We start from the raw sequence: 22,328 nt of genomic DNA, 5'->3' as shown, positions 1-22,328 counted from the left end.
CCATGCCATCATTGTCCCACACAAGCCATCACACTCTGCTAAACAGATGTTATGCTTTTATGTGTTTTGCCAAGTCCCGGAAAAGATGCCCTGTGATTGGCCAGTGCAGTCACTTTGATTGTGGTGGCTTGTGTGGGACAACCAAGGCATATATGTGTTTGTAATGACAACTAGTAACACATTCATGAAAAAGAAAATCACTTTTCAACACAACAAATAGTTTTAAAGCGATAGGCTTATAGGCTCCACTCTATGCTATGACAGCTGCTGGGTTCTGCTGGGGAAACTGGATAACAGGGGCATTTTTGCCTAATAGACCCCATGGGAAGTCTTTTGGGATCAATATAAGTAGCAAAATGAGCCTAGAAGTGATTTAGGGCGGAGTTGTCCTTTAAGCCCAGTCTACTTTGTCACATGACAAGCAAAAATAGGAGATCTACAAGCTCAAAATGCATTGTGAAGCGATGTGACAGACAGGTTGTGAGCTTGTAGATCTGTTTGAAATTTGTTACCGATGGCGGCATGCCCAAATTGGGACATGAGGTTGAACGTGGTTAATCTGAGTGAGAGGTCTCGATGGATGGCAAGGTCTTGCTCAACATTGCTTCTTTGGAGCAGCTGCTGTGTACTTTGCACAAAACCCAATTGTAACTGTAAAGTGATAGCCCTCACAGTGGCATTTCACTGTTAGATCAAGTTTAACTTGACTCGGCAGTAGTCTAATTTGAATAGGTGTGTAAACTGCCTGGTGTAGGGTTGTATTTGTTTGAAGAGTTTGCCTGTTCAATTTCCTGTGCGAACAGTTGTGGACGTTGTGCTGCTCAATTTACAGTATACAGTACTTGCTTTATACTACACGGTCGTACGACGAAGTATAAGTTAGCCATAAATAAGAACTACATGGTTGTACGCCCAAAGTATAAGTTAGCCATAAATAAGCAGCCATGTTGCTTATTTGGAGAACACAAAATTAGCCACCAAAGATTTAGCAGCACACCCTGGAACCTGTTACAGGTGGTTAGTGTTCACAAGTTACTGTTTTTTAGCCTTTATTGACAGTGAGAGTGAAGAGGGGCAGAAAATGCAGCGAGAGAATAGCAAATGGTCTGGCCGGCCCTGGAATCAAACCGGGGACTCGCTGAACAACGCATTGTGCACATGTGGTTAGGGATGGGACGATATGAAAATGTCATATCACGATTATTGTGACAAAAGAAATTGCGATTTACGATATTATCACGATAATCAAAATCGATTATCCTGGGGCGGAACGTCTGCCAAAAACATTGCAGATCTACAAGCTCATGATGCGTTGTGAGCTTGTAGATCGGCTATTTTTTGGGAAAGATATTTGATAGAGTAAAAAAAGACTATAAAGTACGTATATTATAATTATAGAGGGTTTAAATGGTACTGGATATGCAGCTCGGAAAATAAAAGGTGAATTGATCCCAGTGCATGACGAGGACGATTTCACTGTAAATTTAAATCTCCACGATACGATTACTGTGTTTTTTATCACGATAAACGATAAACGTGATTATCGTCCCATTCCTACATGTGGTACAGTATGTGCCCCGCACCATGCAACTGCACTACCTTTTTTTTGCATTGATCATCCACTGACTGCCAGTATCTATAGATTTTACAACGGTTTGTTGTGGCTCATCTCCAGAACGCCAACCGCTTTGACCCTGATGTCGTCCTGAACCAATTGAGGTATTCTGGGATGCTGGAGACGGTGAAGATCCGCAGGGCTGGCTTCCCTGTCCGCAGAACGTTTCAGGACTTCTACAGCAGGTCAGTAGCATATATACTGTACATAAGTACGTACATAATGTACATACATACTAGTGATACACAGGTCAGGGTTTTTATGACCCGTGGGCCCCGCATTTATTAATAACTTGACCCAACTCATCCCGCCCCGCTACACCACATCAATTTTCACTACCCGCCCTGCCTCGCAACCCGCCGTCATTCAATACACGTCTTTAGTACAATGGACTAAATTAGAATTACATGACACACTAGTAACTGACTTTCAGGGGACAGCTACCGGTATGCAGAGTGGCCCATTCTAGCCACCTTGGCTGGTGAGCATACGGAAGGACCCTTTCTGCGCATTATATATTATTTGAACAGCCTATAAAGTGAAACATTCTTGACCCAGCCCAGCCTTCCGGGTTCGGTCCGCCCGCGCATCACTAATACATACAGTACATACATACCTACGTATGTATGTATGTACGTACATACATACATACGTGATATCAGCCTACAGATAACACAGATAGACAGGAAGCAGGGGGGCTGGAAAAGGTGCAACGCTTCGACACATTTTGTACCAAAACGTTAGTAACCTCATGCATACAAAGTCAGGATGTAGAGGGACTGCGTTAAGCATTAATCGGTTTCGGTTGTCTTGGCTCTGAAAGGCTTGCAATATGACTTAGAAACACACACGTATGCATGTGCTGTGTCTCCCACAGGTACAAGATGATCCTGAGGAACACAATCCCCTCAGACGACCTGACAAGGAGCTGCTCGGAGCTTCTCACGCTGCATGACAAGACCAAGAGAGAATGGCAACTGGGAAAGACAAAGGTGGCTGCATGCTCACATGTACACACACACACACACACACACACACACGCACAGAGGATAGGAGAACTGAGGAAGCCATAAGTAGAACATAAACATACATTCTCACACACTGAGGGGGAGGTGTTGGAAGATGGGAGAAGACAAAGGTGTGCATGCACGCGCACGCACGCGTGCACACACACACACACACACACATGCACACACACACACACACACACACACACACACGCACAAACACGCGCACGAGCACACACAGGGAGGGTAGGATAGAGTTGCAGGCTTAAAGCACACAAGAGCTCAGCTGGGCAGGCTAAGGGATCAGGTGATGTGTCAGCTTATGTTTTATAACAGCTGGTTTCTAAGGGAGCCATTATGAAAGTGATCCACCTACCTGCACTCATTGTAACCAGTTTAAAATCACAATCTCTACTAGTGCTGGTTATCTTGGAGAAACATCTCTATGTCTCATATTGGATGTGCCTGGCAGATTATATACATTATGTGGAGTAATGATAGAACATCAGTATGGACTGATGACGACAGAAGAACATTGGTGCTCTTGGACCATATGCTTTCTCTACACATCTACAGATCAAGCGGTTGTTGTTGTTACCAAGCTGTTATGGGCACTGTGCTTTGGATGGTCTCCACTATGACTCAACGTCTGGAGGATTTCTCTGGGCCGGTTGTGGTCAATCTTCTAGTCTTCTGTTTACAACTGCAGAGTTACGTGGTTACCACCAAGCCCTGACCCCAACAACTTTTACTGTAACTGTAATCCTCTGCAGGTCACAGGCAGTTAGCCTCGCCGTAGCTGCCTGGAACTGGGTTAACATTTTGACACGGTGCTGCAAGCTGTCAGAATAACGACATGAATGCTTTGGAGAAAGACAGCAGTGTTGAGGGAGGCAATGGGACGGAGCAGGTGAAAGCATAGCAGAAGAGTCTCAAGTTGGTTTTAGCTTAGGATTGTGTTCTCCTGTTGTAAAACTACTGGTTGTGTTCTCTCCCTGTTGCCGGATTTATATGTAGTTACCTGGCGGTGTCTCGCACCGAAAAATGTCTACAAGCTAAAAAATGTAGCACTGTTACGTGGTATTGATTCCCAAGTATAAATCAGGCTAGTCTCTCTTCTGTTTCTCACCTTTCCTTCTATTGCTTTGTTTCTGTGTGTCATTCCCCCCCACCCCTCTTTTTGAGAAAGACTCTCTCTCGCAAACAATCATCAACTCACCAGTGGAAAGCCCCCCTCCCTTTACTTCATCGAATGATTAACTTTTAATGACTTGTTTGATCTGAAACTCTGGAGAGGTGCAGACATTTTGCTTTATATTGCTGAACTCTAAAGAGCAGCGATGGTCTTTCTGAAGTCGGAAAGGGAGACTATAATTAAGAGTTTGTAGAAATCAGAAGAATCCACAGTTTGTCCCATTGTTATTTCCTGTGCTGTGTTGTGGTCCCTTTTTGTCTGGTAAACTACTCAAGGCGTTGCTAATGGGTTGAAAATATTTGGATACGGTATTTCTGTTCTGTTACCCCGCTTGCCTCGTATATCGCTGAGCGTGCTGAAACACGCTCTAAAATATACGTCAAAAACAAATACTTCTATACTAGTGATCCGCACTTTGTTGGCACAGCGTCTGTTTTATACCCTCGAACTTGTATGTGTCTTACACACACACACACACACACACACACACACACACACACACACACGTGCATAGTATACACACACTTGCTCGCTCGCGCATGAAAATAAGTATGCACGTGACCTCACAATTGTACGCTCACACTGGTGCACATACTGTAAGACACACAATCACTCAAACACACACACACACGCACATGTGCACGCACACACACACACACACACACACACACACACACACACACACACACACACACACACACACCGTCTAAAATCTCAGGAGTCATCATGCCTGGCTGATTTCTTGGCTGTAGTTAGTTTATACTAGTTAATAGTTTCAATGTCCCTCAGTTTGGCCTGAGGTTGGAAAGCTTCAATTTGTTCTCGGCACAGCCCACTGTTATGTGAATACAGGCCAGGGTCAGGACATTGTCCTTTGTTATAGTTAACTCTCTGCTGGTTGGACAGATACATACTGTAAATATGTATGTCGCCGTTGTCAGGTGGAAACCTTGTATGTCCAAAACCATTCGGTTTGTGTATATAATTTTGAAAACGATTTAAGATAGTGAAAATAGCCGATCTACCGGTATAAGCACACACCGCCTCACACCGCGAGGCGTTCTGTGCTTGTAGATCTGCTATTTTCACTATAGTCTTGAATGATGAAGCAGGGCTTTACTTTAGGAAAAGAAATCTACAAATTTGAAACTTGGAAATACAAGGTTTCTACCAGACAGTGACAATATAGTAGGTAGGTAGGTAGGTAGGTACTGTAGGTACTGTAGGTAGGTAGGTAGGTAGGTAGGTAGGTAGGTAGGTAGGTAGGTAGGTACTGCACACAACAGCAATGAAGCATTAGTGAAGCCTTAGGTCCTGATTACAGTTATGTATCATTAGCTCACACATGTTCCTCAGTGTTTCTGATGGCTGCAGCAGATTTGTAGGTCAAAGTAGGGAGATGAAGCATGGGCTGTGGTGGTGGGGAAGGGGGTTCGGAGACAGAGGGGGCAGCGTTTCCTTTGTAGAAACAATCTGTATGTAATTATATCCGTGCTGATTGTGTGAGAAGGAAGCACAGTCCCAGAATTGGGGGCTCGAGTGACGTCCGATGTGCAAGAAATATACAGTAAGTTTGTGCGTGCGTGTGGTGTGCGTGCATGCGTCCGCGCGTGCATGTGTGTGTGCATGTGTGCGTGCGTTTGAGAGCCGTTTGTTTTACAGACGGGGGGAAGGATGTGGACGAAAAGGAAGCTTCCTCCTTGCAGAGAGGCACAGAGAGCAGGCAGGCCTGCAGCTGTGGTGGCCTTTGATTAGCCCAACATCTGGGAGCTAAAAGACACGCACGCACGCACACACGCGCACGCAAACAGACACACACAGGGACTCCATGTGTGTTTACAGGGCCTTACTTGGCATATATTTACTCTGGACCTAAAACACAATCCCACAAGCATGCACATACACAAAGACAAAACACACACACAATCCTAGGACCATGCAAAAGTCTCAGGGTGCTGGCCTGGGTGGGGTCTCCCCCAGTGTGGATATCACATTTGACAGGTCAAATCCGTACATGCATTACAGTGCAGTTACACTCTTGTAACCCATTCTTTAGTTTCATCTACATTCTCGGTCGCCTCGATCATTTGTCTATAGAGGAAATGCTCTCCCTCTATTTATGAAATAAGTGGAACTTGTATAGTTGCGTTGTGATTCGGGTTTTGGCTGTGTTTGAACCTTTTGACAAACAAGCGGTGTTAGTCAGGGAAGGGTTAACAAAACTCTTCTCTCTGCCTCCTTCCATCATGAGAGCAAGGAGAGGTGTGGCCTGCTATCTGGACGCCAGCCACCTTCCCTCCCCCTCATCCCTCCCTCCCTCCCTCCCTCCCTCCCTCCCTCCCTCGCTCCCTGCCTGTATGTGTCTCTCTGCCTGTGCACGTCAGTTGAGCTAGAAGTGCAGCAGCAGCAGCAGTCGAGACAAACTCAGGAGCGGACACGAGAGCACAATGAATCTCTGCATCAGCGGCAGAAGCAGCACTGCGGTCCTGGTGCCAGGTTCCTCTCTCTGCTCTGCAGTCAGGGATAGAGTAGCTAGCTGCCTGGCCTCAGCCTAGCCGCATACTAGTGTGCACTGCAGTGAGCCAAGGGCTGCCAACAGCAACAGACAACGGGGGCCCTATAGAGCAGATCGCAGCGGGCCCCTCCTACGGACCCTTATCAAGTGGAGGAATTGCTAACCCTATCCCATTTCCTCTCTTCTCTCCCCTCCTCTCCCTCTCTCTCTCTCTCTGTCTCTGTTCCCTCACTGTCTCTTTCTCTCTCTCTCGGCCGTGGCGCTGTGTGGCCCGCAGGTGTTCTTGAAGGAAGCCCTGGAGCAAAGGCTGGAGAAAGAGAGGGAAGAGGTGCGGCGCAGGGCTGGCATGGTGATCCGCGCCCACATCCTCAGCTATGTGGCAAGGTGAGTGGAGGGGGGGGGGGGGGGGGGGCTGAGGGGTGAGGTGAGGAGAGGGGACTGAGTGACAGCGACAGTTGACAGTGTTTGTTTTATGACAACGGTGTATAGCATGGGTCTTCAACAGGGGGTCTGGGACCCCTAGGGGGTCCTCAAAGTTACTACAGGGGGTCCTCCAAATCTTTGTGTGATAGAAACATTTATTTTTTCTCCTTTTTTATATTAACCACTTGAATGCTAACGTCCATATTCTGAGAACGTTAGCCAAAAATAGCAGATCTACAAGCTCACAACGCCTCGCGCTGCGAGGCGTTGTGAGCTTGTAGATCGGCTATTTTCTGCAAAATGCTTTGGTGTTGAGGGGAAAAAGAGCAGACTAAGTACAGAGTGAAAGTCAAGTTTATTAAGTATTGACGGTTCAAGTGGTTAAATATCTGAAAACACAAATTGACATGAATCCAGAATACCCTGATCATTGTGCTGTCAAACAATGAAACTATATGGAATCTCTGAAAAGGTTGTGGGGGTCCCTGCTTCATCTCTCTCTCAACTAAGGGGTCCTTGGCCTGAAAACGTTGAAGACCCCTGGTGTATAGCATGTAGGTTTGTGTATACCAAGAGCCTGTGATTTTTTGTGTGAGTGTATGCGGGCACATGTCTCTGTGCACATGCGTGTGTACATTGTTGTGTACCTTAGGTTTAAAATGTGTAAAAAACATGTGTGAAATTTGTTTTTTGTACAAGCTCCCATCATCTGTAGTTTTCAGGAGAGGGGAGAGGAATAGAGAACAGGGAAAACAGGTCACACGTTCCAAAAAGTATAGGTGTGTGTGTGTGTGTGTGTGTGTGTGTGTGTGTGTGTGTGTGTGTGTGTGTGTGTGTGTGTGTGTGTGTGTGTGTGTGTGTGTGTGTGTGTGTGTGTGTGTGTGTGTGTGTGTGTGTGTGTGTGTGTGTGTGTGTGTGTGTGTGTGTGTGTGTGTGTGTGTGTGAGAGAGAGAGTATGCTGCATTATAGATTCTCCCTGGGTAAGTTGTAAACCAGCTCTTGTCATTCTAAAGTACCTGCCCCAAACTTCTATGGTACCATAATTAAAGCAAAAACTGGCCACTGCTTCAATAATGCAGGGTGTCGATAAAGGCAAAAGCTATTTAAAGGTTACGGGCTTTACTGTAAAGGCTTTAATTTGGTCTTTTTATGGGCAACATACCTTATATAATCTAACCAAAATCGTACTCCGTCTGTTTGAACTGAATCATTCCAGGTCATGTCCCTCAGTTGCACTGCCCTTTCACAGACAATATCCTCTTTGTTCATTATCAGACATCCCAATTCATGAAGTCCACAGTACAGTTGATCCAATTGTTGGCTTCTCTTAAGGCCCTAGAAGTCAGCCTAGGTTTTTTTCTTTTCTTTTCTTTTTTGCTTTCCTACAGAGACAGGACATCCATCACTGGTAGTATACGAAATCTGCATAGGCAGATCCCCCCCAGGCATGTGAACTAGGTTCATTCCACCTGCATGGTGCTGTACACAAGGTCACACACACTGCTTTATGGGGCACAGTTGGTTGGAGTATAATGGGACTGCTGACGGTGCTAAAGGTCAAAGGTTCAGATCCCTTCGGGGCCATGCATACTAAAGACTGGATATTGCCGAAGAGCTTCTTATAATGTAACAGAATCTCTAGTCAAGGTTCTGCTCCTGAGGCTGGAGTGAGACTGTGGGATGGACTGTTGCACTGAGTAGACAAGGCCAAGGGTCAGCAAGTCAGAGCGTTGTGTGTGGTCCTGAGCAAGGCGTGCATGCGTGCATGTGTGCATGTGTGTGCACATGTGTACGCTTCTGTGTGTGTGTGTGTGTGTGTGTGTGTGTGTGTGTGTGTGTGTGTGTGTGTGTGTGTGTGTGTGTGTGTGTGTGTGTGTGTGTGTGTGTGTGTGTGTGTGTGTGTGTGTGTGGCAAGTGGGTGATGAGGCTTAGTCACAGAGTTAAACACAGCTGCCCACGCAGCCACACTGGCACAGCACCAGCTCATCAAGCTCTAAAACGTTACGCAGTTTACAATACACAGTCTACTGTTTATTTTAAAGGAGAATGAGCCAGTAAGTGAGCCCTATTCACGTAGCACAATATAGCATCCACCTTCTTCCACACGGAGTGGCATGCGATAGGAAGGCTGAACACACTGATGACTAACTACAGTGGCGTGATTTTGATCCCCTTTGCAGGAAGCAGTACAAGAGGACGCTGTCGAGCGTCGTCACCATCCAGAAGAACTACCGCGCTCACTTCTGGAGGCGCTCTTTCCTGCACCTGCGCTCGGCCACCCTCACCCTGCAGAGACACTACCGGGGCCAGCTGGCCCGCTCGCTCTACCGCCAGCTCAAGGTAGGGGTGGGCGATATGGTGATATATATCGTTGAGACGATACAATGAATGTCTCCACGATATGTCTTTTCAGAGATATCGTATATATCGTGATACAATCACGATAGAGCCTTATAAAAAGAATCCTGTTGAATTGTTAATACAGAGATTCATTGCCGAATTCAATTTAAACCTGCATTTTGGTCTAAATCAGTAGTTCTCAAACTTTAAAATGTCACGGTCTCCCCTTATCTCTGATAGTATACGGGTCCATTTGGTTTCATGTGTATACTGTCAGAGTTTCATACTTGTAATAGACCTCCCAAAAGGAACCCAGAGAGTCCCTGGACCCCACTTTTAGGACCACTGGTCTAAATGGCCTTTTTCTTTTCGTTTTAGGTGGTTGAAAAAATAACCATAAAAACCAACATGAAAAAGAACTGTGATAACATTGTGTATCGTGATACCGATTGGAAACATATTGTGATATTGTATTTTTCCGTATCGCCCACCCCTAACTCAAGGAGGAGAAGAGGAAACGCGAGGAGGAGGAGAGGAGGAGGAGGAGGATAGAGGAGGAGGAAGAGGAGCGCCGGCGGGTGGAGGAGGAGAGCAGGAGGATGGAGCAGGAGAGGAGACGGCGGGAGGAGGAGGAGGAGGAACGAAGGCTGATGGAAGAGGAGGAACTGAGGAGGAAGATGGACGAAGAGGAGCTGAGAATCAGGAGCGAGAGGGAGGAAGAGCAGAGAACAGCAAGCAATATACGGTACAGATCAGTGTTTCTCAAACTTAAAATAATATCAAGGTTTCCCCTTAACTCTGACAGTGTACAAATGGAACGCTTCCATTTATATACTGTTAGAGTTACATACTTGTGTGGGTCAATTTAGACCCCTCTAAAGGAACCCACAGAATCCCTAGAATCCACTTTGAGAATCACTGGTATAGTTGACCAAAATGTTGTCATATTCGGTGGGATGACTAACATTTCTCGCAGAGCTACTCGCAAAGCAATCTGGGAACCCATTCAGTAAAACAAGTGAAAATATATTCTTATACCACCTCCTTCTTTGTGTAGAAACAGGAACTTGTTTTGGCTCCTCCCCTTTCTTGGTACACCTCCTCCCGGGTTCTTCTGTGTTTATTCCTACGAACAACAACATTACGTTTACGTTTAGGGCACTGGTGCTGACAGATTCTGCTGACCATTTGTACACTGTACATTTTGAGAGTTGCATTAACATTCAGGATGTTATTTCATTTTTAGCATACAGTGGTATTTGATGGACAATGCTTTTCTTGGTATTTTGTTTGTAGGAACTCTCTGGTGGTGAATGGTGCCTGCCAGAAGGTAAGTCCATCTTCAAACGTCTATAAAATCGTCAAATTCCATGTAAACATCTCAAATACATTGTATTATTATAAGAGATGAAACTGAAATCTGACCAGGCCAAGTGGCCATGAAGTTACAGTATATTTAATATAATTCTTTTCATGTCTGTCTCCCCCTAATCAGAGGGAGCTGTCCCGCAGCCCTGGACCGGGCCAGTCGTCCGAGGAGGAGAGCCGTCAGATGGAAGAGATCCTCCGCCTGGAGAGGGAGATTGAGCGGCTGCAGAAGCAGCAGGAGGACGGGGTGTCCCTGCTGGGGGAAATGGGACGAGAGGAGCTCCGTCAGAGGCGGGACGCCGAGATCTACCGGCTAGAGAAGGAGGCGTCGCGCGTGGCCACGGAATTCCTTGACCTCCTGGACTTTGGCGGCCTGGAGCCGTCCCTCTCCAGCGAGGAGAACCTCCACGACCCGACGGAATCCACCGCCCCGTTGGCCGAGGAGGAGGTGGACGAGGGCTTCCACGCGGAGGACGAATGCATCCCTCTGCCAGAATTGCCTCCCTCAGCCCCTTCGCCCGTAGACGGGGAAACATTCAAAAATATTCCCTCTCCAGCGCCTGCCTTCGCGGAAGGGCGAGGTCCCCCTCCTCCCTATCCCTCCTCCTCCTGTGCTCCGGCAACGGTCTCCCCGGTCATGTTGAATGGACCTGGGCACACGCCTGTGCCTAACCACATCTCCACTCCCCCCTCCATTTGCCAAGTTCCCGTTCCTCCCTCTCCCGTCCTCAACGGAGACAGGCATCCGTACCGGAGGGCCAGCAGGGGATCCGATGTGGAGCCTGTGAGTGAAGAGCCGTCCTATGGCCTTCTGCCGGACACGGTGGAGTCAGACTATGACCAGGATGAGTACGAGGAGGCGCAGGGGAGCTCGGGGGCCAGCACCAACGACGGCCATGCCACGGACGACGAGGTTCTGAGGAAATCGTCCTGCACCCAGAACAGTCTGGACTCGTTCCGAGGCAGCTCTGACTCGGTGAGATTTGTGGAATCGATTAGAGACGATTAGAATTTCAATCACTGACAAAATCTCAGAAGTCAACAGAATACAGTCAATACATTTACCCTGGATTGAGTTGGATCTGTAATATTCTATGAATGGAAAACGCATGCAAGGCTTTTCTTACTAAAGTTTTTTCTCCACTTGTCAGTCTGACTTCAGTTGTGGTTTAGACACATAAGTCTGATACACACTCCTCAATTTCCTCTGGACATATTAGCCTAATGCACATTCATTACATGAGCACCTCTTGACACCGTATGCAGCAAAACACGCACTACGCACAGTAAAGCTTTAATTTCCCCTTAACTCGTAGTGACACTCGGCTCATGTTGGAATCAGTGGAATACTGTAGCAATGATTTTGTTGGCTCTGCCGGTGTGCATGTGAATCTGTTCCCAGATACTGCCAGTCAAGCAGGGAGCTTGGTCCAAACACTGTCAGTTCAGCAAAATGACAGAGGAAGGGAGGGAGGGAGTGAGTGAGTGAGTGAGTGAGTGAGTGAGTGAGTGAGTGAGTGAGTGAGTGAGTGAGTGAGTGAGTGAGTGAGTGAGCGAGCGAGCGAGCGAGCGAGCGTGCGTGCGTGCGTGCGTGCGTGCATGTCTGTATGCGTTTGTGTGTATGCGTTTCTTTGAAGGTCGGGTTGGCTCTGAGTCAAAAAGAGAGAGTGATGACCTGGGAGAGGCTGTCAGGAGTAGAGGTGGTGGTAGACAGTTTCAGGGCACTGATGAACTGTAAGTACTGGAGTTACAGAATGAAGTTGTTGACTCCCTTCTTGACAGGAAGCAAATGTACTTGTTCATTCTTGACATCCACTCCTTGATGGCTCAACACAGTGAGTGATAGTTTTGGAAATAAACACACTCTTGCACAAAAAGGAAAGAAATTGAAACAGTCAAAACAGAAACAGAAATACATCTCACCACCGACCATATTCACACAGCCGGCCATTTTGCTCTTACATCACGGTCAGGAGGTGGTGGGGTGGGGTGTATTCCCACCCCGAGGTTTGACATCAGATCAAGTATGACATCGGAGCAAAAGGGCCGCTGTGTGAAGATCAAAACCTGACAGAACCCTCGCAATTCGCCCTCCTGGCCCCCAAACTGTGGAATAAACTCCCTGTCGCGCTTAGAACAACAGACTCACCCCTAGCCTCTGCCGTGGCCACTCCAACTAAGCCCATAGCACTTACCGTAGAACTTGCCTACCCTAAAATGACCAGACATGGAAACTAGATTGCATTTTTTAGGTTTTACATAACGTCTTTTATTGATTAGGTGCTTGGTCTACCTACGCCATTTTTGTTATTTTCATTTCTTTTCTAGATTGATATTGCTATGCATTTGATGTACTGATGTATTGATGTATTGCCTTGCCTATTGTATTGATGTATTGCTGATAAATGCCTAAAATGTAAATTGTAAGATGGCCGATAATGCTACATATTTCTCATGGAATACTTGAATTAACTAATTAAAAATATCTACCTCCCAGTTTATTGACAGCGACGAGGAAAACGACGGCTACGTGGACACAGACGAGGAGGTGTCCAACGGGAGGGTCAACATGCTGAACGGCAGTGGGCCTCCCTACTTCCACAGCTACCTCTACATGAAGGGTGAGTCACTTTGCCAAGTCACTGCCCAGCAGGCATGCGCATGATTCATGCACAGCTGAACACAGCAGGGTGTCCACTCCACACAGTAAAACACTCGGTGTTCGTTTAACCACATGAACCCTAGCATCCTTTTTTCCCCCAGCGAAAATAACAGGTCTACAAGCTAATGTTGTGAGCTATATTTTAGGAAAGTACTGTATATAGGGTTTAAAGGGTTCTGATTTTTGGACATAAAAATACTTGCCATTAATATAGTGGTTGCAAAGGTATTGATTGATTGCCAGAGTCCAGTGGTCAGAGTTCTGCTCAGTTTCTGATGATTATGAAGTAGTTCCGGTGATTTGGCGGGCCCGGGGGCCACTCATTAAAAATAGATTAATCCAAAAACTAGCGTCATTTGTATTGTTGACCTATTTCTACCATATATTCAACTTTGATCCCTCTGTCACATACTATATTCTTTGTGTCCAGTATTACTGCGCCGCTGCAGCGTACGCCCCCAAAACAAAGTTCTCTACAGTCAGCTGATCAGAACGAAAGTAGCGCTATATGGTAGAAATAGGTCAACAATACAAATGACACTGGTTTTGTGGATTAATCTATTTTTAATGAGTGGCCCCCGGGCCCCGCCAAATCACCGTAACTACTTCATATTCATCAGAAACTGACCAGAACTCTGACCACGGGACACTGGCAATCAATTACCGGTAATACCTTTGCAACCACTATATTAATGGCAAGTATTTTCTACAGATTTACTGTATGTCCAAAAATCTGAACTAACCCTTTAAGTGGTTAAGTGTTTCCGTTAGCTTTTTTGTACACACCCGGATTTACAAATGGATACATTTACATTTACAGATTTAAAGGATTTAACAATTAATTTTAGCATTTTAGGATGTCAACAATGATCTTTGTGCCCTAAAAAAGTAAAACGTCTTATCCCCCCCCCCCCCCCCCTCAGGCGGCCTGATGATCCCATGGCGTCGCCGTTGGTGCGTGCTGAAGGATGACACCTTCATGTGGTTCAGGGCCAAGCAGGACTCAGTCAAATCCGGCTGGTTGTACAAGAAAGGAGGAGGGATGTCCACCTTGTCGCGACGCAACTGGAAGATGCGCTGGTTCGTCTTGCGCGAGACCAAGCTCATGTATTTTGAGAACGACAGCGAGGAAAAGCTGAAGGGGACGATCGATATCCGTTCAGCCAAGTAAGAGCACCTCCTCCTGCACTTGCACCTCCCACTTGTAAACTAGTAAGACCCCTCAGGGCGAAATTCTTGGCCATCTGGCCAGTGATGTATATTGGACCAGTTACCCATATATGGAGACTCCTGCATGATAGTCAACAATGTGATGTCAGAACATGCCCATATATGGGCATTACCAAATATGGGCATTTCCAGATGCTCTTAATATTGATGACTTCGGGACAGGGATCTCCATATACAGTATGGGCATAAAACAGACAAGGACTTAATTAATTGTGTGACTCGTGATGACATCAGCGATCTCCAAATATGGGCATAGAAGGCACATCAAGCCAGAGCCTGATGTCAGAGGAGCAAACCCATTCTGTTAAGAGTGGTTCCCCTGACATCACAGTGACATCAGAGCATTATGTCAGAGCGACAAACCCATAGAACCACAGTCAAACCCATAGAACCACAGTGTCAGGAGTGACATACAGCCAGAGATACGTGGACAAGATGTGCTGGTTTTCATAGTAAACTTGCGACCGCGCTCAAATGATGGCCAAGAATTGGCGCGACCTCGCCCTTTAGGTCGAGGTTGCATGTCACCCTGAGGTCGCAAGTCACCCTGAGGTGTCTTACTAGTATTAAAAATATGATTTACTCTTTTAATCTGCAGGGAGATAGTGGATAACCATGAGAAGGAGAATGCACTGAACATTGTTACTGAGGAAAGGACCTACCACATCTACGCTGAGACCCCAGAGGATGCCAGGTATGTACAAAGCTAATGCCTGTCCGACGACTGTAGGATAGACGACTTATTTTGGTTGTCATGTGAGCAGTGGTGTAGTATTTTCTTTGTCATGGCCTTGACATAGAAATAATGCATGGAAACTAAGTTCCCTCCTGTGGTCAGCCAGGGAACTGCACTGTGTCGTTCTCTTATTCACCACGATTTCTCCCCCAGTTCTCATTGTGAACTCTCTCTGACCCTCTCCAGTGGTTGGTTCAATGTGCTGAGTCGGGTCCACAGCGCCAGCCCAGAGGAGCTAATGGAGATGCACCATGAACAGGCCAACCCAAAGAATGCAGTGGTTAGTTTCTATTTTACCTCATTACTGCATGGGCCCCAGTCACATATTCATTTTCAGCTTTAATAAAAAAGAAATGCATATAACTGTGGAATGATGTACAGCCCTGGGTCAAGCCGTTTTTATGTGACTTCTTGAACATTCATTTAAACCTGCTTAGAGTGCCAGATGGGTGGGGATAACTGCTTTAGGACAATTCAAACAATCTTAGGTTTACAGTCAATCTCACAAAGACTGAAATTCAGTTTCCCTAGGAGAACCCGTTACAGCTGCTGAAAGTTGGGGTCCCATTAAATTAACTTTACAGGATAAAACACACCAAAATAAATATGCTTTAAGTAGCATGTGAGGGGTCAAACTAGGTTTTTTTCATGATTCTGAATCCATTGCAAGCATTTGTTTTGCATGAAAAACATTCCTTGGGGTAAAGGCAGCTCCCACAAAACTGAAAAGTGATGACTCATCACTAAACCATAGGTTTGTGGAGGCGTTTTTAGCCCAAGGAATGTTTTTCATGCAAACCAAATGCTTGCAATGGATTCAGAATCATGAAAAACCCCTAGTTCTACCACTTTTTCTAGTCACATGTTCAAATACTGGATTCTGATTGGCTAAATTCCGGAGGTTATGGCAGAACAACCGCCGCAGTTGTGTGAGGACGAGATCAATGCGCCTCAGTGTACATCCGGGGACTTCAGGAGGTAGTCGGAACACCTTTCCCCCAACCAACATATGACGGTCGTAGCGGTCCTATGTTTACTAACGTGCGTACGACGTCGCCGATTTATTTGGATCCAATGCAATCCGCCAACTTTAAAGCCCCTTTTCTCTGAACCTATGCCTTTCTGGAAGCGAACAGCCTCTATTTACGGCCGGAACGGTCCTTCTAACTGACGTTAGCTTAGCTGTATGCTAGACATCTTTCTCTGCATGGAGTTGGCGTCATCTGGTGGTGAGTAGAAGATGTTGTTTGTGGAACTATTTGCTGTCGTCGCGGAAGTTTTATAGGCAATAATGATTGTAACTTAATATCCTTGCAAGTTACAACTATGTGTTTTCTTTCATGTATACGGAAAAAAGTGGTAGAAAAGCTATTTACCACTCGGGGTCGGACATTATGCTCTGATAATGTCCTGTGTGAGGGTGTTATCGGACTCGGCTTCGCCTCGTCCGATCACCCCCTCACACAGGACATTATCAGAGCATAATGTCCTCTCACTCGGGGTAAATTGCTTACTTTGACCCCTCACATGCTACTTAAAGCATATTTATTTTGGTGTGTTTTATCCTGTATAGTTAATTTAATGGGACCCCAACTTTCAGCAGCTGTAACGGATTCTCCTAGGGAAACTGAATTTCAGTCTTTGTGAGATGTGTTACTAGACACCTTTACAAACACATTGGTGAAGAAATGTTTTGGTAAGGAATTTATTCCAGGACTTTTTAAGATCCCCTGACTACAATGTTAAAACCCGATCAGAGGCCAATCGACTTCCATTATTAAAAGATAAATATTGAACTTACATTTTAAATCAAAGGGGCTCTGATCTGCAAATTTAGCTCTGTCACACACATGCACACACACGTTCACACACCCTCTTGTAGATGGCTAGACCCTGCAGAGCAACGCTGTAAAAATATAATTTGAGACATTGATGCTCAGTCAGCACATTATTCTGGCCTAACTGTGTTGCTCGGACAAAAGTCATGAAAAGTATATTTAGATGAAGATAATATTATGAACCCACGGTCTATTGATGTTATATTACAGGGCACACTGGACGTTGGTCTGATTGATTCCGTCTGTGCATCAGATAACCCTGACAGGTGAGAAACGCTTTAACTCTTAACTGCTGAATACATGTCATGGAAACCAGAGAGCGTGTTTTAATCCATTTAGGCCTAGAATTATTTAATGCTTTAACTATTGAAAAATAGCAGATATACAAGCTCACAGCGCTGCAAGCTCTATTTTTGAAAAATCTAGATTCTTTTTGCAAGTCTTTGGATATATCTTTCTAAAAGCGAACATTTGTAAATCAAATATTTGCTGGGGGGTCCCTGGAACAACATATTTTGAGATGGGGTTCCGCGGCCAAATACATGTAATTTTGGGGGTTCTGACATGAATAAGTTTGAGAACCACTGATTTAGAAGAAGGATTTAGGAGACACTTATAGAATCAGGTTCAAAGACTTGCACTAATGCTCACGGTTTAAAAGAAATAGCAGATCTTGTGAGCTTGTATATCTACTATTTTTTAACAGCTAAAGCATAAAACAATGGTTAAAGTGGTTCAAGTCTAAAGTGACACAGATTTGCATTCAGCTCTACATGCATATATGACACACGTTTTCTTTCTCCAGACCCAACTCATTTGTCATCATTACGGCCAACCGGGTGATCCACTGCAACGCAGACATGCCAGAGGAGATGCACCACTGGATCGGCCTGCTGCAGAAACCTAAAGGAGATGCCAGGATCGATGGGCAGGAATTCCTTGTCAGGGGTCAGTCCACAGGGAAACTATTCTTTACTCCATAGAGAATAGAGTGAAAATAGTGAAAATTGACGATCTTCATTAAGCTCTAGATCAAGATCTGCTATTTTGTTGTATATACTGTGTGTGTGTGTGTGTGCATGTGCGTGCGTGTGCAGTGTGTGTCTTTTCCAATTTGCCACCCTGGCGCCCCCTGGTGGTTTGAAAACCAGTGTCATATAGCAGGAGTGCTCAAAGGGTTGGCGTAGGAGCCTAGCCTAGTAATGCACTGACCACACACACTCCCTGTTTGAATCTGACTCCTGTCATGTCTTGCATGTCTCCCCTCTCTCTGCTCTCTCTACACTTTCTCCTATCAAAAAAGGGCATAAATGGCAAAGATAAATCTTTAAAATGGATACAAAAGGATATAATAGTGTAATCCCTTTTATACTCTTAGAGCTAAATTACTGCTCTGGATATTACTGTGTTTACAATAGACATGGGAATAAGTAGTTAGTAATGTTTTTTTGTTTGCGAGATGGAAAAGGTCTTCTGAGATTACATTACACTTTTGTAAGTATCCCTGGGTGGTTATTTATATTTTCTCATCCTTTCTTAGGCTGGCTACATAAAGAGATCAAGTCAGGAGCCAAGAGCACGTCCCTGAAGTTGAAGAAGCGCTGGTTTGTCCTGACCAGTAATTCGCTAGACTATTACAAGTCGTCAGAGCGGAGTGCCTCTAAGCTGGGAACCCTGGTCCTCAACAGCCTCTGCTCTCTTGTTCAGCCAGATGAAAAGATCTTCAAGGACACTGGTCAGTTCAAACATGTCTCAAGCCACCTTAAGCTCTTGATTTCTTGTTGGTAAACATCCCTTTGTGTTTGTGTGAGTGTGAATCTGGGAATCTGTGGGACTAATTCATGGATGTTTTTCATGGATCTGTATGTTAAATATTAGAATTACTTCTGAAGAGAATGATTATGTCGCTTCTCTTTCAACCTGGCATCCCTATTTTAGGCATATCATTAAAGCGAAGATCCTCTTTTTGGGGATCAGCTACTTTTGCACGACATCGTTACAACGTATCCAGTAGCAAGTGGCAAAAAGTATCTAAGTATTTAAACAGTGTAGTTTTGTTTACTTTTTGTATTTCCACCCAGGTTACTGGAATATAATAGTCCATGGGCGTAAACACTCATATCGGCTCTACACCAAAATGTTGAATGAAGCCATGAGGTGGACGTCTGCCATACAAGGAGCTATTGACAGCAAGGTTCCCATTGAGACTCCCACCCAGCAACTCATCAGGGACATCAAGGTATAAGAGAAAATAAACTGTGCAAGCCCACTCTTCACTTGGAGATTGTATCAGTAATGTCATGTTAACTATTTATTTTTGGACTCAATGAGTAATTTGAGTATAGTAGCGTAGCCATAATTTTGAGGAGCCAGTTAGTCTTCTGCATGTTTTGATTTTATGCTTTATTCTCATATTTACAATATGTCATTAATATTGGATTCAGAATAACACAACTTCATTTCTCTGCCATGCAAGCCTTTACCAGGGACACACACAGTAGTACAGTGAGGTACTTGAGAGTTGCTATGGGGTGCTTTTCCTTTATAGTCTTTGCTTTCTTTACACTCAGCTGGTTTCTGACGTTTCTGCAGTGATACCTGTCTTTTAATGTATCTGTGTCATAACTCAATGATACCTATTAACAAAATGCTCCAGTCGTACATTAGATGCAGGTCCTTTCTCTGGGTTTAATGGTGGTCTTCTGTCTGTCCAGGAGAGCAGTCTGAATGTGGAGGCTGTGGAGCAGACATACTGGAGGAACCCCATCCTGAGATACACCCAGCATCCTTTGCACTCGCCTCTACTACCTCTGCCATACGGAGATGTCAGTGTCCACTGTGAGTGTCTTGGCTTTGCAGCTGCAATACTATTCCCAAACTAACACTGTTGTTTTATTTAATATTATGCTCAGATAAAATAGAGGTACTGAGGCAAAATGACTTGTGACCAACGAAGAATCCCCTCCCTCTCTGTCTTCCTCTGACCACATCTCTTTCTATTTGGTCCACCCTTGACTCTGTCAGTGCAAAAGGAGAAGGGCTATGCCAGCCTGCAGGATGAGGCTGTGAAGATCTTCAACTCGCTGCAGGAAATGGAGGCAGTGTCAGACCCGGTGCCAATCATCCAGGGTATCCTGCAGACCTGCCAAGACCTGCGGCCACTAAGAGACGAGGTCTACTGTCAACTGATCAAACAGTGCAATCACGTCCCTCAGCCCAACAGTCCGTCTAATCGCTCCCACTGGCACCTCCTAACCTGCATGAGCTGCACCTTCCTGCCCAGCAGAGGCATTTTGCGCTACCTCAGATTTCACCTCAAAAGGTATTTAACACTCTCATTGCCTTATTGTTATAATCAGACCGTATTCTATACTTTTTCCATTCTAAGATAAAATACCTGTGGACTCTTGATGCATCTTTGCTATCCACAGAATTACAGAAATACTGTAGCTAAATAGAAATGGAATCAGCACACTTGAATAGAGATAAGTGTATAAACATAACAGTTTGTCTGTGTGGAGTGGACTTTGATGAAAAACTTGTTGTGCCAATGGATGTTTCCAAAGGATTAAGGAGCTGTACCCTGGCACAGAGATCGAGATGTTTGCCCACTTTATTGGTGAGTCTCTGAAGAAGACCAAGACCAGGGAGTATGTTCCCTCACAGGAGGAGATTGTGGCTCTGCTTACCAGACAGGAAATGACCACCACAGTCTACTGCCACGGAGGAGGCTCATGCAAGATCTCCATCAACTCACACACCACTGCAGGAGAGGTAGGCAGGCTATAGTCTTTGCCAAAGTAATGATGATGGTGCACTTTTACCAGATTGTATTAACACTTGGGATGTCATTATTTTTTATACTTATAATTATTTGGATACAGAGTGCCACCATTCACTGCGCTTTATTGAAGAGCCCTGGAAGCCACGATCTTGTCCATGTTGTTGTAATTCACTAACTCCCGAAGTTAGACCGGGGTGTTTACGTCACTTTCACACAGAAATTAATAATTCTAACCACGGCCGACCGACGCGGCCCAGTGTCGCCGTGAAAAAAGCAATCATTTTTGGAAGTAGATAAAGCCGCTTCTTTGCAGCAGCAATGAATAGGAGCCTATGGAGATTACATGCTTCCTGATGATGGCGGCCGAGTTGCATCATGGGATATGACGTTTTTGCGCTCACCAGTGGCTGCCGCAGCGCCTGTTTACCTGGTAACCATGGTAACCATGGTAACCGTGGCGCCGCACCGCCGTAATTCCTATCACGTTCCTGGACGTAATTGCCATCAGAAGTGTTAATTATTTCTGGTTGGGGTTCTGTATTATCTCAGTTTGTCATGCACCTAAAATACCACCAGGCATTTTGTTTCCTGCACATGAACGGTAAACTGAAATGCTGTAGTGATTGACAGCCTTCTGCTCTGTGTCCAGGTGGTGGAGAAGCTAATTCGAGGTCTGGCCATGGAGGACAGCAGGAACATGTTTGCACTATTCGAACATAACACAATTGACAGAGCTGTTGAGAGCAGAGTTATTGTGGCCGATGTATTGGCCAAATTTGAGAGGTACGTGATGCATACTGTGTTTGACATTTCCCTCCTTTATCATGTATTAAAATTGGCAAACCATAACTGTAATGTCCCTCTAAGGATGGCTGGCAGTGAGGAAGTGGAGGATGAGGGCCAATGGAAACTCTACTTCAAACTCTACTGCTTCCTAGATGTGGAGAGCATGCCCAAGGAAGGGGTGGAGTTTGCGTTCATGTTTGAACAGGTGAGGGTCCTTTACCGTCATTTCTCTTACTCGGGTTGCAACATACATGCTGCAAATACTAAGCATTCAGATTTTATATGTAACTCCTCTACTGGCCCTCCAGGCCCACGAGAGCCTAACAAGCGGACACTTCCCCGCCCCGGAGGAGACCCTGCAACACCTTGCTGCTCTGCGTCTGCAGTTCCTGCACGGAGACAAGGCTCGCGTCAGCTGGAGTCTGGACAGCGTGTACCCTGTGGGCCGCCTGCGCAACCGAATCCTTCAGTTCACCAAGGTGGGCGGAGCCTCAGGACAAAGCCACACCCTGGAGCGTCGGCGGACCAGTTTCCTGGATGGGACGCTGCGCCGGGGCCTGAAGACGGGCTCCATGAAGAAGCAACGCATGGAGGAGGAGCAGATGTTGGAGATGTGGATTAAGGAGGAGACCTCCGCCACCAGGGCTAGCATCTTGGAGAAGTGGTCCCGCCTCCAAGGCTTGGACCAGCACCAGGCCATGATAAAGTACATGACCATCATCAAAGAGTGGCCAGGCTATGGATCCACACTCTTTGATGTAGAGGTAAATATACAGAATATTTCCATTATGACTCGGAATGTGCCATGTCTGTGCTGAGGCTCTATAGT

At 45.6% G+C, this 22,328-nt stretch overlaps 1 protein-coding gene across 1 annotated transcript in view; it reads left to right on the top strand.

Annotated features, from left to right (window-relative positions):
• Positions 1–22,328, top strand: part of myo10l3 (myosin X, like 3) — a 99,935-nt gene that overhangs the window by 74,686 nt on the left and 2,921 nt on the right. Inside the window, exons 20-40 of the mRNA XM_080752535.1 lie at positions 1,676–1,800; positions 2,493–2,607; positions 6,610–6,716; positions 8,936–9,095; positions 9,599–9,840; positions 10,392–10,425; positions 10,591–11,439; positions 12,961–13,084; positions 14,049–14,292; positions 14,954–15,049; positions 15,278–15,371; positions 17,140–17,195; positions 17,735–17,877; positions 18,470–18,664; positions 19,011–19,168; positions 19,644–19,767; positions 19,954–20,251; positions 20,496–20,703; positions 21,363–21,496; positions 21,581–21,704; positions 21,808–22,263. Of these exons, the coding sequence (XP_080608661.1) occupies positions 1,676–1,800; positions 2,493–2,607; positions 6,610–6,716; positions 8,936–9,095; positions 9,599–9,840; positions 10,392–10,425; positions 10,591–11,439; positions 12,961–13,084; positions 14,049–14,292; positions 14,954–15,049; positions 15,278–15,371; positions 17,140–17,195; positions 17,735–17,877; positions 18,470–18,664; positions 19,011–19,168; positions 19,644–19,767; positions 19,954–20,251; positions 20,496–20,703; positions 21,363–21,496; positions 21,581–21,704; positions 21,808–22,263 (4,086 nt within the window). The remainder of the gene's footprint in view (positions 1–1,675; positions 1,801–2,492; positions 2,608–6,609; positions 6,717–8,935; positions 9,096–9,598; positions 9,841–10,391; positions 10,426–10,590; positions 11,440–12,960; positions 13,085–14,048; positions 14,293–14,953; positions 15,050–15,277; positions 15,372–17,139; positions 17,196–17,734; positions 17,878–18,469; positions 18,665–19,010; positions 19,169–19,643; positions 19,768–19,953; positions 20,252–20,495; positions 20,704–21,362; positions 21,497–21,580; positions 21,705–21,807; positions 22,264–22,328) is intronic.

The sequence above is a fragment of the Nannobrachium achirus genome (assembly GCF_963921795.1).
Source record: "Nannobrachium achirus genome assembly, chromosome: 22".
Classification (NCBI taxonomy): domain Eukaryota; kingdom Metazoa; phylum Chordata; class Actinopteri; order Myctophiformes; family Myctophidae; genus Nannobrachium; species Nannobrachium achirus.
The sequence above is the reverse complement of the archived record's forward strand: the minus strand, read 5'-3'. Positions and strand labels throughout refer to the sequence as shown.